Source organism: Tyto alba, unplaced genomic scaffold (genome assembly GCF_018691265.1).
Source record: "Tyto alba isolate M040663 unplaced genomic scaffold, T.alba_DEE_v4.0 Super-Scaffold_42, whole genome shotgun sequence".
Lineage (NCBI taxonomy): Eukaryota > Metazoa > Chordata > Aves > Strigiformes > Tytonidae > Tyto > Tyto alba.
This window is the reverse complement of record NW_024881318.1, coordinates 39494445-39514239: the sequence shown is the minus strand read 5'-3', so window position 1 is coordinate 39514239 and position 19795 is coordinate 39494445. Positions and strand designations below refer to the sequence as shown.

Genomic DNA, 19795 nt, shown 5'->3' with positions numbered 1-19795 from the left:
AATAAATGGCATTTGCTGCCTACACGTTTCATGGAATAATGGAATATGTCACTTCAGTTTTACAAACTGTAGAATTTAAAACAAAAACTAAACCCAAACAAGTGCATCTATAAGTTCGGCCTTAAAGAGCTTAGAAAGGTTACACTGCAAACTTTGGGCTGTGTGGTAAAAGAACAAAGGCTACATTATAACAGGATACCCATATAACTAAAAATAAACTGCTTCTAGATATATTTTTACTTTTGAAAGATATTTCTTTGAATCTAAAGGACTGCAGAACTAGAAAGTCTACAAAATATCAGTTTGTGTGATGCAGCACTTGATTATAATCCCTCCCAGTCTTCCAACTTCCCTTACACAAGTGCATGCATTCAGCATTGGTATTAAGTAGATAATGAATCAGCCATGTGCAAAGTGAAGTTGTAGTGCACAGGCTGTCAATGCTACTGTAAATATAGCACTAATATTGTAATTTACAGCATACAGCCACGTCCCTGTGGTTGCATCATCAATGGTTAACAGAAACAGAGCCTATGCCTCATTCTTCCAACTAGACACCTTACTGCGTTTCCATGTAACTATTAAAAAGTTTTAAAAATAGAGCTAAATGGTTTTCATTTAGTAGTTTACTTCCACCTCAGATTCTAGAGGAGTCTTATACTTCACTGTGAATTATAATTGATGCACATTATATTTTTTTCTTTTAATACGTAGAAATAGTATATTTAGAATATTTAGACAGCATAGAATACAAAAGAATTTAAATTGATATCATGCATGTTGCACTTCTCTAAAACAGCAGTTATTTTCTATAGCAAAATTGCATATGCTTATTTTTGTTTCTTTACAAAATTAATTTAAGATCTAATTAAAGAAAAATTACACAATGAAACTATTTCCTTATTGAATTATTTATAGAGCCAGTTCTATGTTCCATAATATGTACCAAAATGGAAAATCATCACAGAAATGTAATTTTTCCTGCATCTCTAACTTGATTTAATTCATTAGATGATTTATGAAGGCCTTATTTTAAGCAATGTACATAAAATACTAAACATATTTTTCTACTATAGTAAAGAAAATAGTGACTTTTTCCCTAATAATTTTGCAAACATTTTTCATCTAAAATATACAAGTATCTTACAGTGTTCAAAATATCAGCACTTCAGAACAGACTGCTTTAACATCTGCACATCACCAGGGTTTCCCCCAAGGATTTTTAAATGATGCCTGCCTGTGCTGAATAAAGTGCTAACTTGCACCTTGCATTTCAAACTGTGTCCTGAGCAGCCATCCAGTTGGTACAACACCAGCTGAATTCCCAGAGGCCACTGTTCAATCAGGCTTGACTGCAATTATCATGTCAATATTTTGTGCTCCGATATGCAGATATGCACACATGCAAGCTGCATAATACCTTCTTCTCCATGGAATGTTGACTTATGTTCAATGTTCTGAGAATTTTTAATGAAACAGGATATTAAACTTTCATCAACTGTAGAAATTCACAATTATTTGACCTTAGATAGAAAGGTTGTACTCTTATGCTCTATTATTCTGTCCACTTTGAGTGATAATAACTAGGGAGTCCATTTTAAACTCAGAGTGACAAAACAGTAATGGACTTTAAAAATGTGTTAGACCTTGTTTACTTCCTCATACTCCTGTCATTCTGTTTCCTGTTAATTTGCACAAGAGTAAAACAGTAAGTGGTTTAAGACAGCTTCTGCAAGGTATTTATCACCCCTTCAGAAAATGCAAGATACAGAGGTTTTAAAATTATTTTTCAATTAACATCAGCCATCTATATTGCTCATTCATACAGCATGTTCACTTTTCCTTCTACATAAAAAGTACTTGTCGTTTTTAGTACATCTACATATCATCAGCCAGTGAGGAACCTATGTCAACCTGTTTAATGTTTCTTCTACAATTTGCTATTCACGGGATGCAGCAAACCACAGCATAAGTTCCTGTGACTACCCTTCCAAAAATTCATTGGTTATTTCTGATTGCTTGCTGTTCAGCCCTGTTTTTATCCATTTATACACCCTTAGACAGATATAACTCTCCAAGAAAAACAACAAAACTCCCTTGATCACTGGCACTAACATTCAGGTTGATATCGTTTCTCAGAGTAACCTGAAAAGCTAAATCCATTCCTGCTCTTTGTTAAGACTTGCAAGACACAGTACACTTGGAATTCAGGTGTGGAAAAACATCTATGTAAGGCAAGCTTGCCAAATGTAACTATCTGCAAGGGTATCATCTAAAGTTAATACAATCCCCATTTACATCTACCAAGTCTTGTATCACTGCCACAGTTTGATCATTAGTGGACTCTGCTACACCTCCTTCCCAGAAGAAAGGAAATGAGTCAGGAGTCAGCTAGAAGCCCTAGTAGAAAAATTGGAGTCAGCTAATCTGTCAAGATTTCATGTATTAGAAAAGAGAACTCTTAGAGATGAGCTCTCAAAGTTTACAAAAGTATTTTTAAATTCTGATACTCTCATCTGATTCCCAACTCTATTTGAGTTTACACATGCATTTACCTGTAAAAGGTACTTTCTAGCATTTTTTTTTAAACTCATCATCAAAAAAAAAAAAAGAGAAACTTTCAAAAGGCAGTGAACTAGAAATAGCATGCTCTTTACATAATACTGAGATCAATAGTATTTAAAGTAGCTGGAAAGTATACTAACATGAGTAGTACTTTTACAGTGGCTTGTTTAAAAATACCTGGAGGCTTTTACATATCCCAAAGGCATTTCTCATTTGCATAGTAAAGATAATTTTTTGTTTATATCAGAATATTAAAGTGGAAATATTGTTACAGTTATCCAGCAAGAACTGCAAAGACTGCTGAAAAGTAAAATATTATTGTTGTATTACAGGAATCAACAGCACAGCCACAGAAAGGTACCAGCTACATTTTTACAATTTTAGGGCAGGCAACCATGGGAGCACTTCAAAATAGCAGACAAATAATGGAAACCTACTATCAATTTCCCCTTATGTCCCGCAAATTATGTCTTTTACATTTCCTGGTTTATTTGAGAAAACAGTAGTATTAAGAATTGTCTAATGCTACAAATATATATTACCTGTATGGCTAGCACTGCCCACTCAACTTCTCCTGCTACGTATTTTTTCTTTTTTATTCATCACACATCCATGGTGTACAAGGTTGTAAGTGAACATTCTTGTCCTTTCACACCTGCATCTTTTTATTCCTGTCGTAATCTCCAGAAGAAAGTCTTGCTGTTGCTTTCATTAATTTAAAAACTGAAATCCACTGGACAATATTGTTTGTTTCATTATATATATTATCTAAGATACACCTGACTATGCTTTCTTACATTCTGTCTGCTTCCATTAGGTATCTGGTTTCTGATCTCAGGTTGTCTATACTGGAAGTTTCTCAGTTGTGGAATTTTTGGTGGAAAGAACACACAGAAAAATGAAGCTATGCAAACACTGGTAGTATCCATGTTACAAGCAGAAACAACAAAAGGTTTAAATCCATTTCATTCTATTTGTATCTATCTCAAAATCTCCTAGTAAGCCAGGGCAAGATGGAAAACATTATCAACATGGATATGAGTGGGTCAGTGTTGTTCCTAACATTGATGAGAACAGGAAGAAGTCTCTATGAAGTCTCAAGCTGGTTTTTATCAGATTTCAGTGTAAATTTTAAATTTTCAGCTCTTTTCTGGTACAACCATGTAAAACATACAAAAATAGGCTGTGAGCAGCACAGGTCTGCCAAGTGACATGCTTCAGGAATCATTTTGCTCCTAACTGTTACTTAGTAATCTCATCTCTTTACCCTTTAAATCCATGTATTTTTCCTAGATTAACAAAGCCAGAAAATCACTTGTCTTGCAATTTTCTGGACAGCTGCAGTACTAGGTAGCAGATTCCCTGGAAACCTAATCAACGTATTAGAACTGAGATAAACTAACACTGTAGTAATATTTAAAATATATATATATATATATATTTACTGCTATAAGGTAGGGAATAAGACAAAAACTTTTCTGAAAGGATGAGAGTGTGAAGAGGTACAGCCATGAAACAGAAGCTACTTGTGGTAAGATTATGGAAAGTTATAGCTGGAAAAATTAGGATAGAATATATAGGGCTGTAATTTGGTTGGACAGAAGACTCACGGGCAAAGCCAGGCTATAAATTATTTCCAAAGCAGCGAATAGACCGTTCTTAAGCAAAAGAGATAAAGATACATTAGTCAGAGAAAAATACACACTACTGCTCCATCTGTCAAATCAAAGCAACCCCAAAGTTCAGTCATGATTAACAGAACTCCTATATACTGAATGGGCTTTAGCCAAACCTATTTCATGATTCTCTGGGGTGATGATATCACCTAAAAAAATGCTGTGGAAGCAATTTCTTCTTTTTTAATTCCATAACTCTGAGAAGCATGGGAAAAGTATGATATAGATGTATAGCTCTGAGTTCAAGAGAGGTGTTCTAAAGCATTAGTGTTCTTCTGAAATAGAGAACATAAAAACGAGACAATCACCTTAATAGAAGCATGCTGTCGCACTTCCGTGTAAGAGTACCCATCACCAGGCTCTACACAAAGTACAAAGCACACAGGCAGATTATATCTTTACTTTTGTATACAACAGACTATTATTATACACCAGATTTCTGTAGTAAGTCTTCTGATAGTCTGAACACTTAATTAAAAGGGTTTCACAAACATTTCCTACCATTGTAAAAAAATTCAGCTCATTATCATGCTTGTGGGCATCAAGGTGGTATCTAATAGTCCCATGTTCACTGTATCAATCAGGATAATACACACACAACTATCAATTTCTGTTGTAAAGGAAGTATAAAATAATTTAAAGCAAGGGATAACTACGAAGCATAAAAATATTCCTAGAAATGAAAAAGTATAAACAAAGACTGTATCTTATTTAGGCATACAATTCAAGAACTCCAAATAATCCATTATATTCACCATTATTTAAATGCATGCTTTCTAACATCTCTGTTACAATTTATTCTAATATCTTGCTAATTTTTTATACAAAACATGAATCACAAATGTTAATAAGGCTGAACATTTCTATTTCTACCTTATTAAGCTTCATTTGAAAGAGCTAAAATTTTCCATATTGTTCCTCTATGAAATGAGGTTAAGACAAAACAATTTTTTAATGTTTTCAATATACTTGTATACATGTAATGTATGCTTACATACATTAAATACTGTAGTTATATATTTTAAGCAGTTCTTACACCTTTTTATGTTTGAAGAACGATTAATACTACCATCACTGAACTCAAGAAAATGCAACCAAATTTTATCATTAAACAAGTCAGTAAGTATTTGCATTTCAACATGAATGAGGGATGCTGTAAATCTGTTCCTAAGTCTTCCTCATATATTAGTATTGCTTCCCAAATCAGAACATGCAAGCAAGGTGAAATTAGTACACTCTCCTAACAGCCAAGCTACTACTCTGCAGGTAAGTGTCCCAGTACAAAGCCAGAAATTATGTGACATCATTGTTGGTGACCACATGTGAACCCTCATGTAACAACTGTCTTAAAACAAGCTGCATGAGCTTACACCAACCATTTCTTCCCCTGGATATGAATGGTTTAGAATATTAGCTCTAGTTACATGACCACACCATAATTTTGGGCAACATTTCCATTGCTTTGTGCAGTGCAGAAGATGGGAGAACACTATAGTGAATGCACTCCCAGCTAAAGAACGTAATGCTGTATTTTCAGAAGTGGAAGAACATTCACCAATCAAGTCCAGAAAGGAAATACTTGAACAAACATGACTTTCAAGATCAAAGCACGGAACAGAAACCCAAAGGAGCTAGCACCCCTCCTGCCTCAATGACAAGCTTCCCAAGTAACACTGGCAAGCCATTTGAAGAAGTTAAAATCCATTTTTTTCTTTTTTAAATTTTCCCTTTTTCAGTTTAAAAGAGGAAACTTATGGAACCCTCAGAGACAGAACAGACAAATCTTTCAACCATAAGAGAACCAAATGTTTGAATTCTGACAGTCACATTACCAATTCATTCACACTCTCCTTATCTTTGGCCTACAAAACTTCTGAATTTGTAAATAACAGCGTTTTAAAACAATCAATCACATAGTGTGATGATTAACTTTTATATCAGATGATACTATGTAAGTACCATGAGGAAATACCCTCAAAGGAGTAACAGTTAAACTGCACAGTATGCTCCCTTGTTACCATGTCTTAGCCTTTCACTTCTTTAAAAATGCAGATAAACATAATTTATATATGGAACTGTTATCCAAACACTTGTGATAGCAGAAAAATATCACTTACTTCCTCTTGCTCTTTCAGTAGAAAAACAGAATATGCAGTACATTTATAATTTAAAAATTTAATTAAACTGCAGCACAGCAACCTCAGTAAAAACAGTATACTTCAAGTATATTTCAACTTACATCAAAAAAAAGGAAACTTGCAACATATTCTAGGTACTCTTGACAAAATTTAAGAATGGAATTTTTGTAACATGTTTTAAATTCCTACACAGTGCTCAATTAAAAAGATAAAGAATAGGATATCGGCGGGGGGGGGGGGGGGGTTGTTTGGTTTTGGTCTTAGTATCTTGCTAAATCTTTAAACTCACCTTTCCACAATCAATCTGACAGCTTGAGTAAGATCTGGACTTGACACCTGGAGATGTTTCCACAGACACCACACAAATTCTTTATCAGCCTTAGAAACAGGAAAAAAAAAAAAAAACATATTAAATGTGTGCTGTACCTTTTACAGACAAAAAAGTTGTACCGTACATATTCAAAAGACAAATACCAAAAAATCTCTATTCTAGTGAGAATCCCCTACAAGTTACTCACTGTCCTGTGAATAAAAGAAAATGGCAAACAGTTCTTTTGAATACATACAGAATTTAGAAGACAAAAGACCTACAATCAACAATAAAAGAGTACACTTTGTGACATAAGGCAGCAGAAATCAACATTATTCAAGCAAAGCTGCCTTTTGCTTTATCAATTACTGGTACTTCTAGCAGTAGGTCACAATTTCTATTAATAAACATTGAGCCTGGAATACATGCTTCAATATTAAGTTTTACCACATACAGCTCTTAGATTTTATTTCAAAATAGATAGTAAATCAGTCTTCTAACATATGGTCAGCTAACATGCAGTATATAAAAACTTCTGAAAAAATTCTCAAGTGAGAGCAATAAAATAATGTTTTTTAAAAATACACTTAAAGTTTGTAAAAACTAGATGTCAGCTAAAAGCTTTTCCAGATTTGTTTTTTCTATTATACGGAAGTTCTGATTTTGCACCGGTGTATTTTTATTCTAATAGAGTTTTATTACTGGAAGCACCAATACTGATGATGTAGTTATGTTACAAAGTAAAATCATAATGTCTTAATTATATAAAACTGTTAGGAGAAAAAAAGAAAAAAACCTCAGTAAAAGATGAAAACAGGGAGAATTATAAGAAAGCATATAAACATAAACCATGGACTGGGGTAAGATCAAACCTGCTAAAAGCAGCCTAACATAAAATTATAAATTACTAAGCCAAAATCATCATATTGGCAGCTAAGTCTATTCAACAGGTAAAAATCACAGGAGTGCAACTTCATCTACTTTTTACTAGTTTTTGAATGTTAAATAGAAATAGAATTTGCATGAGGACAATACATTACCTAAAAGGAAACACAACACTATCACAGCTAGCCATTTCCCTGCTTCCCTCTCCCAAGCTTGTGGAACCTAATGTACTAAGATACCACAGGTATCATTAGTTAACCAGAACCTCACTAAAACTGGCTAAACAAACAACACTATCATCTCTGGATAACTCTGTCTTAATCCCTGTTATCAAATGAAACAGAAGACCTGAGTTCCTACCTTCACCTCCACTGTTTGGCTTCTTCACAACTTTCCCACTTAATTTCTTCTTTCCCTGATTTCTCATTTTTTATTAATAAGAAGAGATTGCACCTTTGGTCACAGTACTGTGAGCCCATGACTTGAAACAGCTAAAAGCAATGGTCATCTAAGACACAAAACAGATCAATAGAACTACAAGTTTGACAAGTCTCACGAGTCAGTAAAGACCCCATACTGTATGATTAGGGTAAATCTCAGGAGCAGAAACTGCTTTTTCTATTTTTGCCTTCTTTTCTTTTTATTTGCTCCCAATCAGTCTTGCCTTCTAAGAAGCAGGCTTGAACTTTACAAGCAAGATCAGTTCCAGCGCATGACAATCATTCCATCATAAAGTTTCTCTTTCTTCAGCACAAGCGAGTAACTATGTTCAATAGGAAATCAAAATATCCCTCTAAAGCTCTGAGACTTTTATCAAGATTTATTGGTGTACTGATTATTTTATCAAGATTAATACAGCAACAGCCATATATACTGAATTACAGATTTAACAAATTTTAACAATTGTTATAGAAGAAATAGGAGATGGTCATACCTATTTCCTCCATGATTTAGGAGGAAAGCCTCAAAGATTATTTCTTCTAAAGTTCTGATGTCTTTCCTTCAAATTTAGAAATGTACATATTTTGAATTTTAAAATTGCATAAAGAAGTGAGGCAATGCTAAACTTACAAGAAAACATAAGAAAAACTGTAAGTGAAAGGTTTTATGACTGCTAGTTTTAAAAAAATATCTTCACCTCTTATAATTTCTACTTCACATATATTTTAATCTTTAAATGTCATCAACTTCATCAACCAAACAAGGAAGAAAACCTTACAGAGACAATGCTTTATCAAGGTATTCTGTACACATAGAAGAAGCCATTCGCCTGTAAGAACTGCTAACAAATCTGACTAGCTTTCTGATTGTGTTAGAAACCAAATAAAACAAAGGCTCTGGCCAAAAGATCTTATAATTCAAAACTATTATCAGCTTATGCAAACCAGACTACAGCAGAAAGTTCATCTTTCATAAAACTAGAGAAATTTCATCTAACTGCCTTTCTAGGATGCACAAAACTTTTAAAGAGTTGACAGGGAGACAGCATTTCTGGTATTTCCAAACAAAACCAAACAATTAACAAAAAACTTTGTGTAGAAAGAAACAGGACAAACTCTTTTAAACAACAAACTCTTTTAAAACCCTTGAAAGGAACATCATCCTTCTCCAACTAAATTGGATTAGCAGTGTAAGAACTCTTTCTAAAACCAAAAGCAACCCTGCTGCACGCAAGCAAACAGAAGCTAACTGAATCATGGTGCACTATGGTGCATAACCGCATTCACTTTTTGAAGAAAGGTTAACACCAAACCTAAGCCATACATCACATAAATAAGAACTCAATTGACTTCACATCAGTATCCAAGCCTTCATTCAGTAGAAGTGCTAAAAATAATTTCACTTTTAGCTGGGAATTAAGTTAAAAGACAAACAGTAAGTATCATATTAATTATGTTACTTGTTTCAAGCCAAAAAGATGGCCATTCACCTTTTTACAAACAAAAAAAAACCAACCACAAAACAAACATAAATACAACCTCTCATGATGTGCTACCACCTTACACCACTCTAATATGCTGGATTGCTGTCTATCTAGTCTGAGAGACTATAAAAAATGTGCACCTTTTTCACGTGTCCTCAAAAAAGCCACTATCTCCTGAAAATGCCTTACCATGTCACCTGAGAAGTCACAATGTGTGTACACTGTAAACCAGGCAAGACCTACTGCTTCTTCTCAGGCAGAAACAGAATGACAAATAAAAATGTTTTTCGGATTTGGAAAAACTGTTACAAGCTTACGGAAAGCATCAGGATCTATAAAGAACATGGATTCTGAGTATTTTTAACATCAAAAATATCTTGTATTTGTATATCTTGGAGCCCAGAAAATTAAAAACACAAAGTCAAACAAAAAGTCACTAAGTAATAGCAATGGAAATGGGATTTCTTTTCAGTTATTTAAAAGGACAGTAAGTCAGTAATTCTTACACTCTAATTGACACCACTGAGTATAAGGAATCTCTCTGATCCATAATGGAGGAATAAACCACTGTATCTAGTAAACTGTGTGCAACTCTAATTTTAAAATAATTTTAATTCATATCTATCAATCAACAATATGGAGAGCAGAACTGAACTGATAATAGTGCTTGAATATTTTTTATATCTTTAATACACAAGTCACTGTGTATTTTTACCCTAAACTACTAAAAATCACTAAAAAATGAGTCTAAGGGCCATGAAGTCATTAGAGTACAGAGAACTCCAGATATAACAAAGTGTCATTACACCTGCAAATCCTCAAAAATCTCAAGTCAAACAAACAATCAAAGCTTCTGATGCTGATTTTTTTAAGCCCACGAGCTTTGTTTAATTCAGTTTTGTTTGCCTGTCTGAAGATGTGGACTTGCTTACCATCATGCTTCCTTAGCTTTTCCCTTTACTGTCTTGTATACAAGCCCACAGAAGTAGCTGTTGGGTTTTCTGCTTATTTATTTATTTATTAGAAGAACTGAGACACACAAGCTTCTCCATGACTCCAAGAAGCACTATCAAATATCACAAAACTCACTACAAGCAGCAGCAGCTGCCTGTTGTCCTACCCTGCAGGTTCCTACACATTCCAGATCCCTGCTGGGGAACTGCACAAGGCATCACAAGAATAGAGTACAACTTACAGACACATACCTCTAAGCACAGCACTCCTTCCTTACAAAAAAAAAAAAAAAAAAAAAACAACAAAACAAACAAACAAACAAACAAAAAAAAAAAAAACCTCCACACAACAACAAAAAGGGATAACTACAATAATAACTACAATAACATATACTAAACAGCTCCTAATGAACAAGTATGTAAAGAATATATATATACATACAATACAACAAGGAGATGTTCACATCCCTCCTGTGATTTTTGCTGAATATCCAGCATGTATTGAGTCTCTGGCAATCTAGTTCCTACCTAAACTTTGCCAAGTTTCCCAGAAATTGACCTTTTGATGATATATAAAATACTAAATTTCCATGAGCATTGTCATCCTAGTAAGAACAGACACTAAGCTACAAATGTTCTCTTTTAATTGAATAAGCAGTTCATACTAACCTCAAAGCACCTGTAACTATTCACAGACTACTTTCAAAATTGTCCAAGGAATAGTAAAATCAACTTCAAATTATACTCATGTCAATGATATTACCATTTCTAACACAACTAAGTTCTGCAACATTTCTGTATGTGCTGAAAGAACAGAAGCTGAAGTAGGAATGAAAAAGCCATCCTAACCTAATAATTTAAAAAGCTTGTTGGCAGTAAGAAATACTTAATGTGAACAGCGTGCACTAAAGAAACAGTTAAACAGAACAGGCTAAGTAGTATCCATTTTAAAAAAAATAAAAACACAAAACACCACACACAAAACACAACAAACAAAACCCTTCCCAAGTCACCTGGAAATAAGGGAAAAATCACTGGAATTTCTAGAACTGCAAAACAATGCCATTTCAATAAATGCTGTTTATTTTTGATGATGGCAGGAACTGGTATTTAAAGCTCCTACTGCAATCTGTGAATAAGCACACACAGAACTAGAAAGCAATGCTGTAATTATATCAACAGACATTCTAATCTACATTAATAAATGCCTTTCACTACATATTTGTATTTCTGTAAGTGTACACAAAACAAAGCAGCATCCTGCCTAAGTGGACTTCTGCCAAAAGAATGACACAAATGCATCTTCAAATGCATGTTAGTAGTAAAAAAATAAAACACCATCTGTAGTTAAAAAAAAAAATCTGTGAGTTTTATTACATAAAGTTTACATGGAAAAATTCAAAATTTCTCATTATTACAGTAAAACATAAGTCAATAAATGATGTTACCATAAAATGGGACTTTCTTTTAAATATGTCAAACATTTGAATAGCTAAAACTGTTTCACTTAAATCTCTAAGTAATTAAACATTTTGTATAACAGAATGAGTTTCAGCCAGAAATTATTACAGTCTTAAGATGAAAAGAAGTTTAAACAGCCTTTTTAATCTGTTGGCACAATTAATGGACTTGGTAAGGTTGTTCCCTGAATGGTCCTGGGAGCCAAACAGTTTCTTCTGAAAAAGGGCTGCTTAGACTGTCTGAAGTTGGCACAGAAAAACACTGCAGCTGTCAAGGCCCAGGATGTATCAATCTTCAGCATACCCAAGGAACATTCAATCTACTCAGGTGTACATTAATAACTCAGGAGGTCAGCAAGAGTGTACCTAGAACAGCTGAGAACTTACATACACAAGGCAGAATACAGATGTCATTTTAAAGTTACTGAAAATTACTCATTAAAACTAACATTATTCACAGCACATCTAATGAGAGAAAAAGATGCTCACCCCGTGACCAAGTTTGCATGCCAGAACTAAATAATTATGAAATCAAAAAAAGTGCACTGCATATCCCCCAATAAGTGGCATTTTCCCTCCACCTATAGTGAAAGTAATTGTAGCTCATCATCACACTGAAAGACATACAGAAATAAAGAGTACCTTAGGCCTTGAACATCATCTTTGCAAAACAAAATGGATTCTTCCTGTTTTCCACTGATTTTTAACAGCAGCAAGCTCAGAAGCAGGGACAAACACAAGATGAGCCACTGATAAAGGTTATATAGTATGACTAGCTACAGTAAAAGTATTTGCTTGCAAATGGAGTCATGAATTTATTATACAGTAGTGTGAGATTCAAAACAAAGAATCCCTCTGGCTTATAAGCAGGGAAAGACAAATAGTCTTATTTAAACTATCTACTTTCCTTTTGGAATAGAAATCCAAGCATAAATACTGGTCCAGACATTTGATATAAAAAGTATGTAAAACTATCAATACTGCATAGTTATTTGTCTAAGGGAAACTTAAAAGTGACCAGAACACAGAATGTTTTGAGTATTTTTACACTGCTTTATCAAGGAGAATTAGCTGCCATTCCCTTAAAGTAATGATACTGAGTTGTTACAGGAGAAGCTTTTAAATTAGCAGTGAGAGAAGTCCCAAAAGCATAAGCAGTATCTCTTTTTTCCTTTTTTGCTTACAAGAACTATGCATTCATGACAGTTTGGGTATTAAATTTACAGGTAGGTTTAATTTCTGTTTACATGTCTATCCTGCACTGTGTTGAGAACAAGGATAAACTGAAAAACCTCCTCCTGTAGGGCAAATTCATACATCAAGCGTCTCAGCTACCTACAGTTTGAAATCAGTACTTTTTGATGTTTTACTGTATTTCAAACCATGTCAAATAATAGTTCTGTTCATATAATATCTTTTTTACAGAATTATGAATTATTGTTCACTAATTAGGAAGATAACATGTTCTGAAATCTGGAAGAGATCACCCCCAGAACAGGAAAAACAAACCAACATAAAAACCAACCAACCAACCAACCTCTTCCCTGACTATGTGTGACCCCCCCCCCAACAACTCCTAGAAAAGCACAGGACACAAACTCCCATTTTAGTTTTTTAATTAGTAAATATCCCCAAAAGGGAAAAAATGAAAAAGTTGAGAGGACAGAGGGAGCTAACAGTTTACTGTTAATTTTTAGTAAAAAATCTATAATAAGCAGATCTTGACAATCTTCTGTATTATGGAGTATTTCAATACAAAGTGAAATACGCATGACTCTTGGGCTGAAGAATTTATATGAAAACACAAAATACTATACAGAATGGAGAAAAAAAAGCATCAAGTAACATGGCTGGTATAAGCACTGAAACATCTGCAAGAAAATTGTTACTATGGATTGTTTTAGACTCCCGTAGCATCTACTATACTTCTGACTAAAGAGATCAAGACTTTAATCAAGCTGACATATGATTTACATGCAAGTGACAGACTTGCTTCTTGATGGCTCACAAGACTTTAAACTTACACTGTTGTATGCTGCCAGTGCAGACTCTCTTGATCCTGCTGTGCCAGTGTTTCTTTGTGATTTGCAGTCACGTATTATATTCCTAAGTAAGAGGTATTCTCTCTACAACCCACCAAGTCCTGCTGAGTGGTCACAATACAGAACACTTTTACACTTTACAGAATCTATCTTTGAGGTGCTGTGCTTTTCAACAACCTAAGAAGTCACTAGCAGGTAAGAATGAACAGTAACTCAAAAGAAAACATAGTGCCTTATACACACCAGGCTCTAAAGATAACATGAAGTTATTTTCAAGTTCACAAAAGTCACTCACATACAGTATACACCGTTACATCTAATTGTCAAGTAGAGATTTGTAAGAAGGCTGTATGTGACCAGACCAGATTGATAGCTTCAAAATAGATTCCACCAGCAAACAACTGTATCTTCCCTCCTTCCTAGTCAATTCCCTAATGTTGCAGTATAAGGGCCATGCAACCAACATGTAATTTTATGATGTTAGAAGAACAGTTTAACATGTCTTCCAGACATACTTTCTATTTAAAGAATTTCCTGTTATCTTGTCTCAGTTGGTAGTTTTGCAACAAAGATATCTTTGAATCAAAAATGAAAAAAAGACAGCATACTGCTTTATTTACACATATATGTAGAATATAAAAGAATTGTGCGTAGATAAATATACACACAACCAAGAGACTGCATCCTTACTCAGAACTCTGTTGGATATAATCAGGCAGCATACAAATAATATCTTAGCATGTTACAATGTTGATGCAATAACAGTGGTCTAAGCAAAAATACAAGGCCAAAAGATGCTGTCATTACACATGATTTGATAAAGATTAGTTCATCGGTGTGACAGAAAGACAGCAATGCACTTAACGGAATAATTTTATTACACATTCTTAATTGACACAAATAAACAATTCATTGTGGTGTCAATGGACAAGAAATACAAAATATTTCCTGGCCCATCATGACGTAAGTCAATGAATTAAGAACACAGAAGTCAGATCAGTACCATCACAGGATGACAGGACAGAAATAAACAAGCGTTAAATGGTAGAGAGAAGTTATCAGATATACACGGGCTTATTCCATACAATGCCAGCCTTACTGAATAGCTAAAAGTAAATTACTTTCTTTGCTCTTTGATGAATGCACAGTGAGGATGCTCTGCATGCCTTCAGTCACTGGTACAGACATTAAACCAACAACTGCTTTTTTTTCCCCTGAGTATTCAACACAGAAAACCCTTGGTTGATGTAAGAATTGTTTTCAAAGAGAGGATATGAGAAAGCAAAGGATTCAGTTCCAGCAGTAAGGGTTTGCTTTAATCCCTTTATAGACCAAGGATAAGATAACTCATCTGTGAGCTTTCATTTCAAGCTATAAATATCTAAACTACTTCAATTAAAACTAACTATACTTACTGAAGTAATTTGTATAGAAGATGCACAGAATGTAACAGGACATGAATTTTCTAAGTTGCATAACTGCTTTCTGGAAGTGCTACAATTCTGAGAGTTATTTTAAGACTTCAATCACTTATTTGAGAGCACAGGATAATCTAAAAGTTTCAGCATAGGCCTCAGAGCTAGTTTTTGTTTAAATATAATACTCTGGATTAATATAATCATAATGCATTTGTGATTTTTCAATGCATTCGAAAACACAGGAATGCACAAGTAGTTTTATTTTACAGACAACATAACCACATGCATACAATTGGGTATATTCACTCTGAATTACCATGACTAACCAAGTAGAATTTGGGTTCATCATGTCAACTCTGCCTGAAATGATTTTGTAGTACTTTCCAAATCCTGTGAAATTGCAGACAAATAGAGTATTTGCCTATCTTAAGTCATAAACTAGACAGTACCTGAGGTAATCAAAACTGTGCACACTTAATAACAAAGAACAAGATAATCTGAAGTCATTCTCTAAGAACAATGTACCTCCTCCTGAGTTAAAATATAGTTTGATGCGAAAATCAGACCTGCTACAGCCATTATCTTCTCAGTTGAATCTGTAACTATGCAGTAAATATAGACACCTTGGTGTGTTCTGGAAGCATCCTCAGTGCATTTGGAAAAATTACAAGCAACAGCCTACTTCTCTGCACATAAAATGCAACCTCCTCTAATAAGAAACAGCAGTGTTTTGTTGTTCCCATAAAAGGTACCTTTTCACTCATGTCTATCTCATGGCAGTCTACCAAAGTCCTCAGTGACTGGAAGAAATGGAATATTGCATCCTTTCTTAGAGGAGGACTCTGGGAACTACTGACCGGTCAGCATCACCATGGTGCCCAGTAAAATCATGGAACAGATCCTCCTGGAAGCTATGTCAAGGCAGTGATCAAGGAGGTGAATGGAGACAGACAACATGGCTTCACCAAAGACAAATTGTTCCTGATTAATCCAGTGGCCTTTTACAATGAAGTGACTGCATCAGTAGACAAGCAAAGAGCTACAAATGTCATTTACCTAAACTTCTATAAAGCCTTTGATACAGCCCCCCACAACATTCTTCCCATTTCATTGGAGAGATATGGTTTTGATTGATGAACAGTTAGATGGGTAAGGAACTGGTTGGATGGCCCCATCCAGAGTTACAGTTAAAGGCTCAATATCCAAATGGAAACCAGTAACAAGTGGTGACCCTCCAGGGTCCATACTGGGACCAATAGAGTGGGATTGAAGAAATGTACCCTCATCAAGGTTGCAGATGACACCAAGCTGAGTGGTGCAGTCTCTACACCAGTGAGAGGAATATCATCCAGAGAGACATTGACAGGATTGAGGACTGGGCCCATGCGAATTTCATGAAGTTCAAGAAGGGCAAGTGCAAGGTCCTGCACCTGGGTCAGGGCAATCCCCAATATCAATACAGACTCATCAATACAGGATGAATTGATTGAGAGAAGCCCAACAGAGGACTTGGGTATTTTGGTGGACAACAAACTGGACTTAAGCCTACAATGTGCACTTGCAGCCCAGAGAGCCAACTATATCCTGGGCTGCATCAAGAGAAGTGTGGTCAGAGGGTCAGGGGAGATGATTCTCCCCCTCTACCACTCTTGTGAGACCCCACCTGGAGTGCTGTGTCCAGCTCTGGAGATCCCAGCAACAAAAGGACACGGACATGTCAGCACAAGTCCATTGCAGGGCCACAAAAATGATCACAGAGCTAGAATACCTCTCCTGTGAAGAAAGAGTGAGAGAGTTTCAGCCTGGAGAAGGCTTCCAAGAGATCTGGCTGCAGCCTTTCAATACCCAAAGGGGGCTTATAAGAAATACAGAGAGACTTTTTAACAAGGCCTGTAGTGACAGGAAAAGGGGCAACAGTTTTAAACTGAAAGAGGGGAGATTTAAATTGGACATAAGGAAGACATTTTTTACGACAAGGGTGGTGGAGCGCTGGAACAGGCTTGTGGATGCCCCATCATTGCAAGTGTTCAAAGTCAGCTTGGATGGGGCTTTGAGCAACCTGATCTACTGAAAGACACTCCTGCGCATGGCAGGAGTGGGGGTCTAGATCATCCTTAAAGGTCCCCTCCAATCTAAACTGTTCTATGACTGATCTCTACAACAAATTTTAGATTCCCACTCACATGCTGGGTGCAATTTGAAATCTTCACACACAGACATACTGTGAATAGGTAACAACTTAATTATTAAAAAAAAAAAAAAAACAAAAAACAACAAACAACCAAAGCCAAAGCAAAAAACACAGTATTTGCTTTATATATCATTCTCAGAGTATCTTCAGTTTTACTCAAATATTCTAAACAAGTTTTTTTCAAAAGGGAAGAGCAGATATGAAAGAATTCATTCTGATTCGCTAAAATGTGTCTAATGTAAAAAAAAAGCAAAAGAAAATAAACAAACTTAGTTATTCAACAACACTACTTCTGTCCACAATACATAAAGAGTAAGGCCTTTATTAACAACACCTGTACTAATTAGACTCATGTGATTTAGACTCCTTATGGCAAAATATAAGAGTATAAAATAACAAAAAAAAACACCCAAAGCACTAAACAGCTGGCATCCCTTGGCACCAATAAATATGTGGTCTTGGCTTAATCACTAATAAAAGAAATTAGTATTTAATGAATGGGAGCATTAAACACTTTGCCCCATTTCAGAAGAACAGCATGGATATCAACAATTCATCCAGAAGAAATATTAACACACTCAAATTCTTATTCTGGTAGTTCAGAAACATTTAAATTTTGGTCACAAAGTCAGAAGACTAAGAACAAACTCAACAGAAAAACATATCTCTATAGAAGAGCTATGCTTTTTCAATTTAATACTAGTTTCAATTCTCAGCTATTGATTTTAAAACATTTCTAATATATACAATCAACATGCATCTCAAATAGCTATTCATGTATCATGAAACAATGCAATGTTCTGTTTTGGTATTTAATATATTTTTCATACTTACTTGTAAATAAAGGGGGGGCAGTGTTTAACACTACTTATAGATCAATGTTATAATGGCTACATATGATTTTCAATGAGGGTACTGGGTATTAAATTGGTCCAGAATGAAAGAATACATCTTTTTTTCCAGCTAATACTTCTCTTAAGAAGAGTTTGTTACAGCAATCCTATCTGTTATCAATGCTAGTGATACCAAACAGAATATTTTACATCCCTCCTTGAATCACAGTGATCAAAACAAGACAGTACAGCTGTCCACAAAGTACTGTTCTTCTGCAAATACAGTGTAAAGTAAGACATGAAGACCAGAACAGGTCTATGCACAGCTTTTCACAGTAAGCAGGAAACAACACATGAAACGCCAGCAGCAGCTGGAGTCCTGGTCACTCCACATTCCACAAAGTAACCACCTACCTTCCTTGTTCCTCTTCTTCCCAAAAACACTTATGGATATGCAGTCCATTCTTCAATCCCTGACAATGAAGGAAAGCAACAGTAGCAGCAACTACAGAAATATCTCTTTCTTCCCCATCTGTATTGATCACCTTTTGTCAGAAACTGTGGAGGTTCTACCGGTGAATCTGCTGCAACAGAACTCTTATAGACAGATCACTGATTGCTTCCTAACTTTTTGATTAATGAAGAATTTTCTATTTTCTAATCTATAAACTGCATTTTGAAAATGAAAACCATAAGCATCAGTATGGTTTCTTTGACTAGACATTATGGTCTGCAGACCACTGGCAGCTGACAGACTGTACCTTCTGAGTCAGGGGTATAAACTGTGCAGAGTACCATGCAGTGGTGTACTCTTGAGAGACCAGTTACTTAGTCACAGCCATATACACCTTTAATTCCTATCATAACAAAGGAGTAGGCATTATAACCATCTACAGGAAAAGCACAGGAGCTGGAGAAGGTAACACTAACTGGAGCTCCATAAAAACAGTATACGTAACTGCAGGAAAAAAAAGACAGGGTACTCTTGCTTTTTGCAGAACCAAAAGTTATAAAGGAAGTCCTCAATTAGGAAAATATCACCTTATTTTAGCAGTGGGAGATGCCACTTTACCTTTGAAATCAAAGCTGCAGTGAATAAAATGAAGACTGACTGGGTTTTTTAAACTAATAATGGGTAAATTAAGACACTTGTTTGAACCCAAAACAGCACTTTCAGCAAATAAAGAGATTCTAGGCTGGAAAATATGAAATTAATCTAATCAAACCAAAGTCCTTTTGTGCAATATCACCGATAGCATAAGTATAAACAGAGGACATGTGCTCACTTCTTCCAATGCTCCCTTATTCCAGCAACATAAGATACTCAACTGGATATGGAAAACCCACTCTAAAATCACTGTCCAGTTCAAAATGAAGTTTCTCACCACAGGATACTTTAA

At 35.1% G+C, this 19795-nt stretch overlaps 1 protein-coding gene across 5 annotated transcripts in view; it reads right to left on the bottom strand.

Annotated features, from left to right (window-relative positions):
• CNTLN (centlein) overlaps nucleotides 1-19795 on the bottom strand; it is a 199421-nt gene that overhangs the window by 174554 nt on the left and 5072 nt on the right. For all 5 annotated transcript variants that reach the window (XM_042804806.1, XM_042804808.1, XM_042804807.1 and 2 more), the window contains one exon: nucleotides 6669-6757. In XM_042804806.1, the coding sequence (XP_042660740.1) occupies nucleotides 6669-6757 (89 nt within the window). The remainder of the gene's footprint in view (nucleotides 1-6668; nucleotides 6758-19795) is intronic.